The following is a 15,637-nucleotide window of genomic DNA, read 5'->3' as shown; positions in this document are numbered from 1 at the left end:
CAAAGCGTAACAATGTGATCGATCGATTAGATTATCTCATCGATCGATGTGGATATCCAATAGATCGAATGAACAAAATCTCGAACGTTTTTTTATAAACGCATCGATCGATCCGTTTATGTTCAAAAACGCATCGATCGATCGAGTATATCAAGTGTTCCTCGAAATTTCCTCGGAATATACCGACGGAATTCCGAGGAAATTCTGAGGAAACCAAATTTAGGTTTCTTCGGAATATCCTCGGAAATTCCGAGGATTTCATTTTTTGTCGGAATGTCCGTCAGAATACCACTGTTTTCTTGTAGTGCTTTGTTTTAGTTTTTGTTGTTGGGTTAATTTGGGTTTGGGTTTGGGTTGTCACTTTCGTTGTGGATCTTTGTACTTCAAAACTTTGTTTATAATAAAAACCAGATGGCATGTGTAAGTAAAGTATTTATAGATAATCAAAATGATATTTTTATTTTACTTCTGTTTTCTTCCTCGTGAAATCATTCTTCTATTCATCTATCATTAGTTTTGTGAGAAAGTCTTTAGAAGCAAAGTAGTTCTCATCTTTTAATAATCCATTTCCTCTATCTTCTCAGTGCGCACCGACAACGTTTTTGACTTCAAAAACAAAAGTAGAACTCGTGTGTGAAAAGCAAGATTCTTTTTTTTTTCTCCATTTTCTTTCTGGTATGGTGTTTATAATGTATTCCGTAATCATAACATCCAAATATTGCTTCCAAAAGGATCATACATATATCTTTTACAGATCTATTATTCTAAAACATGATTTTATTCTATTCAAAGAAATTATATAAAAATTAATCCAAAGATTTCTCGTTCTTAAAGTAACCTATGCAACTTAACTCGAAGTTACATGTTTCATGCAATAAAATATATGCACACGCATGGGACTATGTATAAAAATACAAAACCTATTTTCAAAGTTGTAGCGTGCATAAAGGGTTTGTTTTACTTTTTCTTGTTTAGAAAAATAAGAATGGAGATACTTAGACAGAGCCTTTTTCACATTGTAATGAACCGAGAAAGATGATGGTCGAAGAAGCAATATCATGCGTTGGCCTTTTTTTTGAAAATAAGCGTTGCCTTTTTCACCCACCAAAATCTCATCTCCGATCACTTTTTTAGAATTTAAAACCTAAAATACTTTTAAACACTCTGGTTTACAAAATAAGAATCAATACATATACACACATTTTATTAAACTCACTGAAGCTATTAACGGGGACGGCGCTTGTACAGTTGTACCGTAATTCGTTCTCGGCATGAACATAATCATGTAACCATTCACGTTAACAATTCCTTCTTCTGATACCTATGCTGCATGAATACCAATCAGATCTAATTTTTGCTCTAGCTGCTGCTACAATATGTTAAATTCGGTAGTTTTAATTTACTTTTAAAAATAGATATATCGAGGAGAAGGGAATGCGTAAAGAGAAAGGGAATAGATAGAGCATGCGTTACCAATAGGGGCATCATGATTTTTGTGACCTTTAAGGTATTCTATTAATTAATTCAAGTATTTATCGATTAATTTATTACTCGTTATGTTTCTAAACTTAAGATGTTTTAAAGAATTTTGATGTTTAAATATATAAAATGTTTTCATTTTTCTAGGTAACTTTTTACTTAATTAAAAATTGTGTAACCAATCATATTTGATAATTTATTTTTAATTAGTTGAATAACATTAATTTATAGTTTTAATAATATTTTCTAAACAAAACAATGATTTTTTTAATATGCGTGTTTTTACCTAAACATTTTATATTTAGGAACGGAGAGAGTAGCTTACTAGTAGATATCCTGATATCCATCACTACTAATAAGTTAACAGTTAATACTGTAAGATTTTTTTTGGTTAAAGTAACTAATATTGTAAGATATATCAAATATCGAAATATAATGATTTATTTTGAATGCTGTGAAAGTGAATATTGTGTATACTTAACATTGTTACAAAAATTTTGAATTTGTATATTATAATTTAAGGTTAGAGTAACTTGTTGTATTTTAATACGTTTGAGTTTTTTTTTTTTGAGAAAGGGGTTTTAATCTGTTTGTGTTCACTAATTGTTAACTAATATTTTCATTTGAATTTACTAGTCATTGATTATACATATATTTTTAAATCATGTAACTAAACAAAATCTTAATATTCTAATTATTATTCATCATACATTTAATCTCTTAATAGAAGTTATCTTTATACTTTATGATCAATATTTATAATATAGCTGGAGAACAAATGTGTCCAATATTTTGGACTAGTATTTTTATGGTATTTCCATATATACACGTACGCGTGTATTTTTAGCAACACATACCGGTGTCATCTTTGTGTTATCGTTCATCTTAATATGTTACTTATATTTAAGTTAACGTATCATTTACATGATTTGCTAAAATGATATTTTATTCCAAAAAAAAGAAAAATGTTCAGTTGTATTTCAGTTACTGAGTCGGTTAATCACGTTTTAAATTCAGTTATACTTTTTAACACAAATTCAATTATTCTTTAAAATACTTTTCAGTAAAGTAAAGGTAGTCAACGTTGAATTATAAATGTGAGAGATAACCACTGAAAGTAAGCTCAAATTTTATTCAAATCGAGTAAACGCATATAATATCACGTCTACTTTAAAAACGCGTATTGACTTTGTTTCATACCTTACACATTTGTATAACTGACTTTCCGGTAAAGATTCATACTAGAATCTAGCAACTGTTCACCTTTTGAAATGGAAAAATGTTAGTTATGTGAATCATGCAGTCTTTTGTTGTTTTCTTATCATCGCAAGATTTCTAAACCACTAGATATTTTCACATTTAAAATGTTTCTACCACCGCTAACATTTTTGTTTTGTGATAAATATTATTATCATCTATTTCCATCTAATAACTGTTAACTTCTTAAATTAAAAGGTGTAAATATATGTAATATATCACGTGAATTTGCCATGGACATCTTATGAACAAAGTTACCTGTTTTAGACCCATGCAAATTACATGTTTCCTGTTGTTTATTTTATTATTTTTTGTTTCTAACATATATACGACGGAAAAATGTTGAATTCTGAAAAGTTGATAGTATGTGAAGAAATGTTGGATAAAGCCATGCTTCTAGATACAACTTTATTTTTAGAATCACAAAAAGTTTACTAATTAATCTTTTGTCATCTAAATGGTGGAATCAATTAAAAATGGTTGTAAAAGTAAGTCAATAATCTACACTAATTTAATAGGAATGAAAAAAACGATTTTATAAAAAAAGAAACTAAAACTTAAACCGTTTTTCTTCACAAAGAAAAAAAATATATGCTAGACTCAGATTAACTGTTATGAATCCTCAGCCATACAAATTAAGGCGCTATATGGAATGGAGTCATGAACCAACATAAAAAAAATCAATAAGAGTAATAGTAATACACATTCACAACTATTATTCTTTTTTTTTCCGAAAACTGGCCTCACAACTATTATTCATTTCAGCAACTACAAGTTTTGTAATTAAAAGTGACAAAAGCGAGTAAGTAATACTAGTATTCACTTTCTTCTATCCCTTTTCCTCTTTTAATTTTGAGTTTAATTTGTCTTCACTCCCCCTCCCACTTTCCATAGTTACCTTTTTATCTTCAATTTGTTGGATCCAAAAGTAGTATTTTATTTTTATGATCCATTCAAAATTCCAATTTGTCTACTTCTCCCAATAATTAATTATTTTTAGATATTTTCTCTCACACATTTAAATCAGAAAACGACTACCTTTTTTCTCCTTGACTTATAAAACCTATCAAAGGCCTTTTCATTTTTTCTGGCCGGTGGATGAGTTCAGGCAAATCTTATATATTTTCATTATCATTATCCCTTCCTCCCTTTTTTCTTCCTGATCAAGAAATTGAGGAACCACAGTTCACAAAACCTGTCTGAATAATTAACAACCCAACTCAAAAGGATTCCATCTTTATTTCATTCTTTGCCTTAAAAAAATAATAAAGATTCGATCTTTCCACTTTCTTTTTCCAATTTTTTAATTCCCACATATAATTGAAGAAAGAGAGACCAAGACAGAGTGGGGAAGTTAACAAGAAACGATGAGAGCTGGTTTAAGTACGATCCAACAGACTCTGACGCCGGAAGCCGCCACCGTTTTAAACCAATCAATCTCAGAGGCGGCGCGTCGCAACCACGGCCAAACTACACCCCTCCACGTCGCAGCCACTCTCCTCGCTTCACCCTCTGGTTTTCTCCGACGATCTTGCATCCGATCCCACCCCAACTCTTCACACCCTCTCCAGTGCCGAGCCCTCGAGCTCTGCTTCAGCGTGGCCCTCGAGCGTCTCCCCACCGTGACAGCCACTCCGGGAAACGACCCGCCGATCTCCAACGCGCTTATGGCGGCGCTGAAGCGAGCGCAAGCTCATCAGCGCCGCGGGTATCCGGAGCAGCAGCATCAGCCGCTGCTGGCGGTTAAAGTGGAGCTGGAGCAGCTCGTTATATCGATACTGGATGATCCGAGCGTGAGCCGGGTTATGCGGGAGGCTAGCTTCTCAAGTCCCGCGGTTAAAGCGACGATAGAGAAGTCGTTGAGTAACAACAATACGACGCCGAGTCCAAGCGTTTTGATGACGCGGAACACGTATCAGCAGAACACGTCTAAGGCGCAACCAGGGGTGAGTAAAAACGACGACGTTGGGCGGGTGATGGATATATTGAGTCGGGGGAAGAAGAAGAACCCGGTTTTAGTCGGAGAGTCGGAGCCGGGTCGGGTCGTTCGCGAGGTCCTTAAGAGAATTGAGAGCGGTGAAGCAGCAGCGAAGAAGGTTGTTAATTTCGAGGAGATTGGTACGGACAAGGCGGTGAGGATCGGGGAGCTTGACGGGTTGCTGGAGACCCGGATTAAGAATTCGGATCCTGGAGGCGGCGGAGGTGTGATTCTGAATCTTGGAGACTTGAAGTGGCTCGTGGAGCAACCGAGCTCGACGGTAGGGGGGACGGCGGTGGCGGAGCTGCGGAGGCTTCTGGAGAAATACGAAGGAAGGCTCTGGTTTGTAGGAACCGCGACGTGCGAGACTTATTTAAGATGTCAAGTTTATCATCCATCGATGGAGAACGATTGGGATCTCCAAGCTGTGTCGCTGGCTGCCAAAGCTCCGGCCACCGGAGTTTTTCCCAGGTGAGTGATGCTAAGAAAAAAAAGATCTCAGCTTTATGTTTAAATTCATATTTTGATTATAATTTATTCTCATTAGGCTTGGGAACAATTTGGGATCGTCGGCTCAATCATTCACGCCGTTGAAGAGCTTCGTACCTCCGAACAGGACACTGAAGTGTTGTCCGGAGTGTTCACAGAGTTACGAGCGAGAGCTCTCTGAAATTGATTCATTGTCTCAAGAGGTTAAAACAGAAGTAACTCAGCCGAAACAGTTGCCACAATGGCTATTGAGTGCTAAACCGGTTAGTTTACGGTCTATGATATGATTACAGGACTAATCACTAATCAGATAGATAATTGTCTCGGTTACATGTCAGTTCGTAATGTTTTCGGTTCAATTTTTTTTTTAAATAGCAGGCAAAGATTGAAGAAGTGCAGAAGAAATGGAATGAAGCGTGTGTACGTCTTCATCCTAGCTTTCACAACAAGAGCGAGAGGATCGTTCCGGTTCCGGTTCCGATTCCGATTCCTATACCGTTGACAACAAGCTCCTACGGTCCCAACATGCTTCTACGTCAGCCGTTTCAGTCTAAGTTCCAACCCAACAGAGAGTTGCGTGAGAGGGTGCCCTTGAAACCTATGAGCTCTTTGCTGCCAGAACAAGCCAAGAAGAAGATCAGTCCTCCCGGGAGCACGGTTCAGACCGATCTTGTTCTTGGACGGACAGAGGTTTCGGAGAAGGAAGGGGACGTGCAAGTAAGAGACTTCCTCGGCTGCATAACCTCCGAATCAGTCCCTAACAACGACAAGATCAGTGTGTCTAATCTCGAAAACTCTCTAGACATTGATTTGTTCAAGAAGCTTCTGAAAGGAATGACAGAGAAAGTCTGGTGGCAGCACGACGCCGCCTCCGCTGTGGCCGCGACCGTTAGTCAGTGCAAGCTAGGGAACGGGAAACGGCGCGGTGTTCTATCAAAGGGAGACGTGTGGTTACTCTTCTCAGGACCAGACAGAGTCGGCAAAAGAAAAATGGTCTCTGCTCTCTCTTCTCTTGTATACGGAACCAGTCCTATAACAATCCAGCTCGGGTCGAGACAGGACGGTGGAGATGTGAGTCATCATCATAACAACCTCCGTGGTAAAACTGTGCTGGATAGGATAGCGGAAACGGTTAAGAGGAGTCCGTTCTCTGTTATCTTGCTTGAAGATATCGACGAAGCTGATATGTTGCTGCGCGGAAGCATCAGAAGGGCGATGGATAGAGGGAGGATAGCTGATTCTCACGGCCGTGAGATCAGTTTAGGTAACGTGATCTTTGTTATGACAGCCAGCTGGCATCTTTCTGCGAAAACGTGTTTCCTTGATAGTGAAGCGAAGCTTCGGGACTTGGCGAGTGAAAGCTGGAGTTTGAGGTTGTCTATGCGGGGGAAACGTAGAGCTAGCTGGCTGTTTAGTAGTGAGGACGAGAGGGGGACGAGTAAACCGAAGAGAGAACACGGTTCCGGTTTATCATTCGATCTAAACCAAGCTGCTGATACAACAACGGACAATACCAGCGATCTAACGACGGATAACGATCAAGAGGAGCAAGGTTTTAGCGGGAAGCTGTCTTTACAATGCGTTCCCTTTGCGTTTCACGAGCTGGTGAGCCGCGTAGACGATGCGGTGGCGTTCAGGGCGGTTGATTTCGGAGCGGTGAGACGGAGGATCTCGGATACGTTGTCGGAGAGGTTCGTGGCGGTGGTAGGCGAGTCTTTATCGATGGAAGTGGAGGACGAGGCGCTTCAGAGAATCTTGAGCGGTGTGTGGTTAGGGAGGATGGAGTTAGAGGAGTGGATTGAGAAGGTGATTGTTCCGGTTTTGAGTCAGCTTAAGGCTCGAGTGTCGTCTTCTGGTACTTACGGTGATCGTACGGTTGCTCGGCTCGAGCTAGATGAAGGTTCCGGTGAACGGAGCGGCGGTGATATACTGCCGACGAGTGTTACGTTGGCAATGTGAGTGAGTTTTGAGACTGAGGAAGGGCAGAGATGTAAATATGTCTCAACTGGTTTTGGCGGGTGGAAAGGGAAACAGTTAGGGGTAAAAACAGTTAAAGATGTTTATAGTTCCACAGTCTAGTTTTTGTGTTGATGTAAGGAGGGGGTGATAGCAATTATATATATTTATTTGATTAATAAAGTTGAATTATTTTTTGTAGTCAATTAAAAGAAAATCTTAATAAGGTTAGATGCGTGAAACAATTGCTTTGCCTTTAGTCTGCATTCATACGCAGGGGACCATTGATTCTCGAGTTAAGCAGGATCTAAAAATATTTCTGATTGCAAAAAGGTCTGCAATTTATTAAGGTTTCTTGTATTTTTCTGAACAAAATGAAAAGAATGTAAAGGAAAGAGACAAAAATGGAATCAAAAATGAAAAAAGTTTTTCAGTGGTATAATTTTTTTGAAGAAAGTTTTCGTGTTGTTGATATAACAAAAGTTTCCAGAAAAAAAGAAAGATGAACATTGCATGTGTTTCGTCGTTTAATTATGTATTTATATTCTTATTCCATTATTGTTTGCATTTTGACCTTTTCCTCATCTTCTTTTTTCCTTTCATTTCTCCAGTTACAAATTAGATTATTACTTTATCTTTAGAGCTAACCTGTTACAACTACAAAAAGGTATGACGCAGAGCAGAAGTCTCACAGATTCAATACTTTTTGATTAAATAAGTCTGAATATACGATCTAACGTATCAATGGTTAATTCTTAATTGTTTGTTTGCGTTGAGATAAGATGAGGTCATAATGTTTAGTACCTTAATATATTAAAGAAATAACATAGTAATAGTACTAAATGACCTTTTCCTTATTGTATCTTCCTTGATTTAAATAAGCAGAGAGATTAACTTGCCTAACAGCCGTTTTACTTTTTTTGGCACTTTCAAGTCTAAACCGATTCTCACCGATCTGATTAGATTAATAGATGTGCGATTTTACTAAAATGTAATATTGAGGCACACTCCAGCATTTCTAATAACACATGCGACACCAAACATTTAAAACTTAAATTCAAAAGCAAACACCAAGTTTCAACAAGATCCTGAGAGAACAAAGGATAACACAACAGCCTAAAAGAGACGAGACGACGAAGGTTAACATTACATAAACACCAATTCTTTGAAGTCTTGAGACGCATAAATAAAACATCATTTCTTAACGAAGTGAGCCTTGATGGATCGAACAACATCTCCTTCACGTAGAATCTCACATATGATCACATCTCCGGGCTTCGCATGGTTTCTCTGATAGATTTCTTGCCACGGGTAAACGACAACACGATCTTTCCAGTTTCCGATCTTTCCCTCTAATTCACCAAATCCATCGATGAACTTGATCGTGCCATCAAACTTCAAGTCATAGTCTTTTATTACTTGCATAGCAATCACCTGCAAGCAACAGATACAAAAAAAAACAAAATATTTAATACAAAAATGATAAGAATAGAAATACAAAGCTGATCAAGATGGAAGATCATTTACCAACATACGCCTACACGACGACGAAGTTGCAATAAAACAAGGGTTCTTGGGATCATCAAGATACATTTCCGGATCACCAATGGATTGAGCACGTATCCTTTGCGAAGAACTTCCTGATAAAATAATAATACTCTGTTCAATATTTTATGTTATTTCGATGAAAACTATCTAAACCATGTATGATAAACAAACTTTTTAGTATAAAAAAAATTGCATGAGGACCCGTTGAGACATACGGTTTTTAGTTCAATCTAAGTTAATCGGTTCTAGCTAGATTGTGAGATGGTGTTCAATAAAAAAAAAAAAAAAAACTTTAAAAAAAAAAAAAAAAAAAAGAAAACATAAACAAAGATAGGTTGTGTTTTTACCTCTCTCTAAAGTTCTATGAGCTTTGTTAACTTCACAAACCGTTTTATCAGCATCGTACTCTTCGTCGCTACTTCCCAAAGAAAGAGAAATGATCATGTTCTGATCATAATCTTCTTCTTTCTTCTCATTACCATCATCACCAGCTGTTTTATCCTCATCATCATCATCTGAAATGTCTTGTATTGTGACAGGAGCTTTTGGCTTCACAGGGAGCCCACCCCTGAAAATGCTAACCATGAAGCTTCGGGAACCATCGTAAGAGAACTGCAGAAAGTCTCCGTCGAGGGGATCATTCTCTGCAATGAACGTAGACCAGCCATCTCCGAAGCTAATCTCCTCCTCTGGACTTATTCCCCATTTGACGGCCCAGAAGTTTCCTTCTGGCTTCCTGAGAACCGCTGTCTGAGGGAGAGGCGTTGGGTAGTACTGTCTGTAATCACTTGGGAGTACCTACAAAATTTACAAAATGACAAAAAAAAAAATCAAATGCTCCACTTAGTGACAAAGAGGTATCAAGAACAGAGGAATCGTAATATCTACGGTGTCATGTTTTACCACATCCTAAAAGATCAGAAACATAACAAAAACCCTAGGAAATCAGGAACAAAGCCAAACCCTAAGAGATCAGTTAAAAGAACCAAACTTTAAGAGACCAGACACAAGATGACTTAAACCCTAAGAGAGCAGAAACAGAACCGACCACTGCAAAACCAGGAACAGAACCAAACCCTAAGCAGAAGAAATGAGTCAGGTTAAGAGCTAAACAGAAGACTAAAATCAAAAGTGTAAACAATATTCTACATTCTAGCAACAAACGCAATTTGGAGAAAAAAGTTTATTTTTTTTTTAAGAAAACAAAAGAGAGAAAGATTATTTACCAAACGTTGAGAAAGAGAAACATCTTTGGAGTTGTAGATAATGAGAAAATCTGGGTATGGAGTAAAAACCATATTCTTTCTTCTTCTTCACTCTCTTGTTTTTGCTTCTTCGTTAGTTTGGAATCTCCAAGCTTTCCTTTTGGACAAGTGCATACAATGAGAAATGTGTTAGCGTGAGTTTGTGTATAAAGTCTTTCAGAGAGTGAGACAGCATTACCAAAATGCCCCTAACTACAAGTCGTCATAGTCGTAAAGCATGTGCTATGTAACCTCATTTCTGAATAAGAACGGACATATTTGCAGAGAGTAGTGGAAAATTCATGATATATAAACGTCACTTGTTTTTTACATAAAATTTTCAAATTCTTTAAGTGGACTACTCGGGTCACCATGTGCAGTAAAGAATTTTTTAAATCTAACTTATATTTAAAAATGAAATTTATTAAATATTATAGATTTTACTATTTTCTTACTAATATTTAATATAGATTTGATATATATTAAATCAATTTGTATAAAACTAATAAAAATGATACAAAATTGCATAATTATCAAAAATTTAGCCTAAACAATACTTATAAAATTTGTAGATATATAAGAAACTAATGATCTTACGATTAGATATTTAATTTTTTTTCAAAATTGTAAAAAAATTTGAAACCTTTGGTAATACAAATTGCATAATTAGTAATACAAATTGGATAATTATACAAAAATAATAATATTTCGAAATTTGAAATGTTATATGTGAATATATTTATTTTATAGACGATGTATGAGCTATTACCATATTTAAAAAAAAATTACCAAAAAGAAATATCAATATTAAATGTAATATATGAATTATTACCATATTCTAATAAGTTTGCCAAAAATATAAATCAATATTAAATAAAATTATCCATGTCATATTTTTTCGTCATGCCATCAATTTCAGTAGCCATGTCATATTTGTTTTGTGAAATTGATTGTAGAGATGACATGTGGCAAAATCACTTCGCAAATATAGTGTAGGAGATTTGGAAATGGACCTATAGAAGCCCCCCCCCCCAATAAATAGAACAAGGAACCGTAAATTAAAGGTTGAAAACAATTCATATAGAAGCTGTAACATCCCGGGTTGTGATATATGGAAAGGCTTAAGAGAATTGATTTGGCTACCTATGTCACCAAAGTTGACTTACCTTTTCCGTCACACATCCGTTTAGAACTCCAGAGTTAAGTGTGCTTGAGCTGAAGTAGTTTGATTCACGATACCGTGTGAGTGAGGCCAAAGCACGGGAAAAAGTCAGGTGGTGATTGCAGGGTCAGTAAACAATGATTTCGAGCCTTGAAAAAATTAACGGACCGACCGTCAGATGGAATGGGGCCCACGGGCCGAGAGAGCGGGCGTGGGTGGCCCATTAGCCGTGGCGGTCGGAGCGTTATAAGTGGTATCAGAGCTGGTTAGCCATCTCGGTTCCGACCCGAGAGGCGTCTTGAGACCTGTCGTGGGCGCAACGAGGACGTTGCGTTCTTTGAGAGGGGTGAATTGTAACATCACGGGTTGTGATATATGGAAAGGCTTAAGAGAATTGATTTGGATACCTATGTCACCAAAGTTGACTTACCTTTTCCGTCACACATCCGTTTAGAACTCCAGAGTAAGCGTGCTTGAGCTGGAGTAGTGGAATGGTGGGTAACCTATCGGGAAGTGATTCACGATACCGTGTGAGTGAGGCCAAAGCACGGGAAAAAGTCAGGTGGTGATTGCAGGGTCAGTAAACAATGATTTCGAGCCTTGAAAAAATTAACAGACCGACCGTCAGATGGGATGTGGCCCACGGGCCGAGAGAGCGGGCGTGGCGGCCCATTAGCCGTGGACGGTCGGGGCGTTATAGAATCATGCATAATTTACCTGACCAGAATCCAAGATTAGACATTGTAATAGTACTAATACACAACATTTATTAATAGGCTTAAAACTCTAATCCCTGGTCTCTAACTACTCTCTAATCAACTAGAGAAAGTTGTAAATAAATAACAAAAATCAGAGATCTAGAGTAGCAATTCAGGTCTCTTCCACAATAAAGAAAATGGTTGTTACTTGAATAACTACTTTCATGAGTGATGATTTGTTCTTCCAAATTGACAAAAAGTAAACCTTTTTTCGATTAATAAACCAAACGATCAAAATCGTCCTGTCCCAGTTTCTATATTGGTATAAGAGATTCTCTGTCTTAGACATTCTGAACGTTGAAGAATAGGTAATAAGCATGCATGGCATGGCTACTACTTATTTACTCCTTTTTTTTTTGTCAAGGCTACTACTTCTTCCATTTTGAAAACTTACTTTTCTTTCTATGTTTCTGAAAAAATCAAGATATAATGACAGTATTGTATCAGAGAGAAGAACAGAGAAAGAGACAGAAGGTTGACAATATATTGCACATCCTAAAGCTTGTAATAATCAATTTATACCTATTTATACATCTACTGCTTCTTCTTTGTTATCCTCTTACATATAAAACACCATTATTGACCACAAAAAAAATTAAAACACCATTAATTACAATAAAATTGAATTACAGACTTACAGTAGTTTCTCGCCCGTCTCTCATAGCCAGCCATTGGATGTAATGTAACTTTTCTTTTGTTTTCATCATCTTCCTTGTGAAGCAGATGTTTTTTTAGCAACCTTTGCGAAGCAGACAAAATAGTTAAACCAGCATTCATATTTTCGAACATTTCTATTCATTTCTATATTTATCTGTATATTTTTTTAAAATAAGGAAACTCTATTATAAAAATAGATTGTCTTTAATGTATCGTTCTGTAATAAAATTCATCTATTTTTATTTAGCAGAAAAATGATATTTTTAGTAAAAAAAAAAAAAGACTTTTCTATCACTAAATATGGAAACAAAATAATGTTACTTTATAATCTTTAAAAAATATATAAGATCTGTATTATAAAAATATACATTAGAGCAAAACCATTTCGGTACAAAAGTTTAATTTAGAAAATTTTATAGATATATATATATATATATTCCACATATAAAAAATATATGCAAGGAAAGAAACTAAATTCTCTAATATTTTTTATATGTTTTAAACGGTCTAGCCATACATTAGTAATCTTCCTTCATACTCCCTCAGATTCTTTTTTATATGATGTTTTAGTATACATAAATATATTTAAAAAGTTAAATTTATCAAAAATACATGAATACAACAAAAAGTAACTAGCCTTTTTTCAAAAAAAAAAAAACAAAAAGTAACTAAAAACAATTAATCATTGCTATTTATAACAAATAAGACAAGACACTAAACATTAATTTTTAATAATTTAATTAATTATTTTAAAAGTTTAATTCTCTAATATCTTAGATTAGCTTGTTCTGTGTGTATCGATTATTTACACGAGAAAATGTATAGAAGGACATAAAAAAAACCCAATGAATCGCTTGCCTAGCTTTATGTAAATAGAAGTATTGATTATTGCTTGGCGGTTTCAATTCTATATTTTCGACTTGTGCCATTACTTATTTTTCTGAAAATGGTAAATCCTAATTATTTTATTGAAAATTGTCATTAATCGGGATTTTGACATGTATTAAAAAAATTAATCCTATTTAATTTATTGAAATTTCTATGTGTATCGATTATCTCTCGCTTCCATTGTTTTATTTTAAAGGTCTAGCTTCTATTAATATATTATAGGGAAATTGCATCATACATCTATCAAACAAATTATAATTCATCCACTAACTAAAAAACCCTGTTTTTTCAATATATATACACATTATAGATTATTTCCATATTAACCTTGCAACCAACCGGTGAAACCTACTAGCAAAAATAATTAAAAAATATATAAAAAACTTTTAGCCACATCTTCTAATCCATCACCACCACCTCCACGTCTCTACTCCACCATCTCTTTCCAGTGTCTCTCTTTCTTCTTCAGATTATCAAAAAAATCATACATTTTTTTCTGTCACATAATTCTTCTCTTTCAATACTTCACCAAAAGAACAATCAATTGTTCTAAAGAAGAGACAACGATGAAGTCATAGACGGTGAGCACACACAACAACTCTTTCATTTTTTTATTTTTTTAAATCAATTGATTCTCACAATCATGCTTTTGTTTTCATACTCTGTTTTCGTTTCTGTTTTTGTTTTAAAGATCCAGTGGTGAAGAACATACAACGATGAAAGCGTAGACGGTGAGCACACACAAAAACTTTTTTTTTTTTTCTCCTTTTTTTCTTAAATCAATTGATTCTCACAATCATGCTTTTGTTTTCATACTCTGTTTTCGTTTCTGTTTTTGTTTTAAAGATCCAGTGGTGAAGAACATACAACGATGAAAGCGTAGACGGTGAGCACACACAAAAACTTTTTTTTTTTTTCTCCTTTTTTTCTTAAATCAATTGATTCTCACAATCATGCTTTTGTTTTCATACTCTGTTTTCGTTTCTGTTTTTGTTTTAAAGATCCAGTGGTGAAGAACATACAACGATGAAAGCGTAGACGGTGAGCACACACAAAAACTTTTTTTTTTTTTCTCCTTTTTTTCTTAAATCAATTGATTCTCACAATCATGATTTTGTTTACATACTCTGTTTTCGTTTCTGTTTTTTTTTTACAGATCCAGTGGTGAAGAACAACGACGGCGAATCGGTTAAAGCATCATCGTGTCGGGAAAAAGAGATGAGATGGAGATGATCTCTATATGGTGGTGAACGAAATGAATGTATATCAGCCTGTCTAAAAAAAAGAAGAATTGAAGAAGATGAATTCGCCATCTATACTATATTTGGTGAAATGAAAGTATAGTATATATTTTTAAGTATAGCTACTTATGTACGGTTACCATACTATTTGAGACATATTTCTATACTACTCCTTAAAAATGTAATAATATGTCATGTTTTTAAATTTGATAGGTCTCTTCTTTGTCAATTTGTGTGATTGATTGTAATATGAAATTCATTTTTCAAGTGTTAGACAAATTTGATTATTTGGAACATTCGTTTACTATACTACTTAGATTATACGGAATATAAGATATGCAATATGCTAACCACGTAAATGTGATTTCAAGTGTTAAATATTGGAAAACAATTTATAGATTCTATTTGGGTTTATAGGTTCATGCCTAGGATTTAGATTTACTAAGTAAAGGTTTGGGTATAGTAAACCATATTATATACATTCTATTTGGGTTTATACTTCTTTGATTAGGGTTTAGCTTAATCTATTTATTTAGGTTTAGGGTTTATGGTATATTTGGATTAGGGTTTAGTGACTAGAATGTAAGGTTTAATATTTAGAAGGTGAGGGGGTATGGTTGGGGTGAGCATTAACTTCTTTCATGCAATCATAGATATTTTATAGTTTCACCAATATGTACTATGTTATTTATTTTGTTCCATTCTATTTGGGTTTTGTGTTTATATTTGAGTTTAGAGTTTAGGGTTTATATTTGAGTTAGGGTTTAGTGATTAGAGTTTAGGGTTTAGATTTACTAAGTAAAGGTTTGGGTATAGTAAACCATATTATATATATTATATTTGGGTTTATATTTTCTTGATTAGGGTTTAGCTTAATCTATTTATTTCAAGTAAATGTGCTTTCAAATGTTTAATATTGAAAAACAATTTATAGATTGTATTTGGGTTTGTAGGTTCATGCCTAGGGTTTAGGTTTACTA

The 15,637-nt window shown here is 35.0% G+C and overlaps 2 protein-coding genes across 3 annotated transcripts; one reads left to right on the top strand and one right to left on the bottom strand.

Moving 5' to 3' along the window:
* The first annotated feature begins 3,813 nt into the window (after positions 1–3,813).
* Positions 3,814–7,360, top strand: LOC106327084 (heat shock protein 104-like). 2 transcript variants are annotated; one of them, XM_013765101.1, is made up of 3 exons: positions 3,814–5,185; positions 5,262–5,466; positions 5,582–7,360. In XM_013765101.1, exons 1-3 carry the CDS (start codon positions 4,104–4,106, stop codon positions 7,160–7,162), a joined length of 2,868 nt encoding a protein of 955 aa, XP_013620555.1. In that variant the 5' UTR covers positions 3,814–4,103; the 3' UTR covers positions 7,163–7,360. The 2 variants fall into 2 exon arrangements, with proteins under 2 accessions (XP_013620555.1, XP_013620554.1); XM_013765100.1 differs by having other exon boundaries at positions 5,579–7,360.
* Positions 7,361–8,155: 795 nt separating this feature from the next.
* Positions 8,156–10,064, bottom strand: LOC106325892 (B3 domain-containing protein At5g57720). Its single transcript, XM_013763941.1, has 4 exons — positions 9,934–10,064; positions 9,055–9,505; positions 8,687–8,799; positions 8,156–8,593 (listed from the first exon to the last, which is right to left on the bottom strand). Exons 1-4 carry the CDS (start codon positions 10,003–10,005, stop codon positions 8,354–8,356), a joined length of 876 nt encoding a protein of 291 aa, XP_013619395.1. The 5' UTR covers positions 10,006–10,064; the 3' UTR covers positions 8,156–8,353.
* Positions 10,065–15,637: the final 5,573 nt, after the last annotated feature.

Source organism: Brassica oleracea, chromosome C2 (assembly GCF_000695525.1).
Source record: "Brassica oleracea var. oleracea cultivar TO1000 chromosome C2, BOL, whole genome shotgun sequence".
NCBI lineage: Eukaryota > Viridiplantae > Streptophyta > Magnoliopsida > Brassicales > Brassicaceae > Brassica > Brassica oleracea.
The sequence above is the reverse complement of the archived record's forward strand: the minus strand, read 5'-3'. Positions and strand labels throughout refer to the sequence as shown.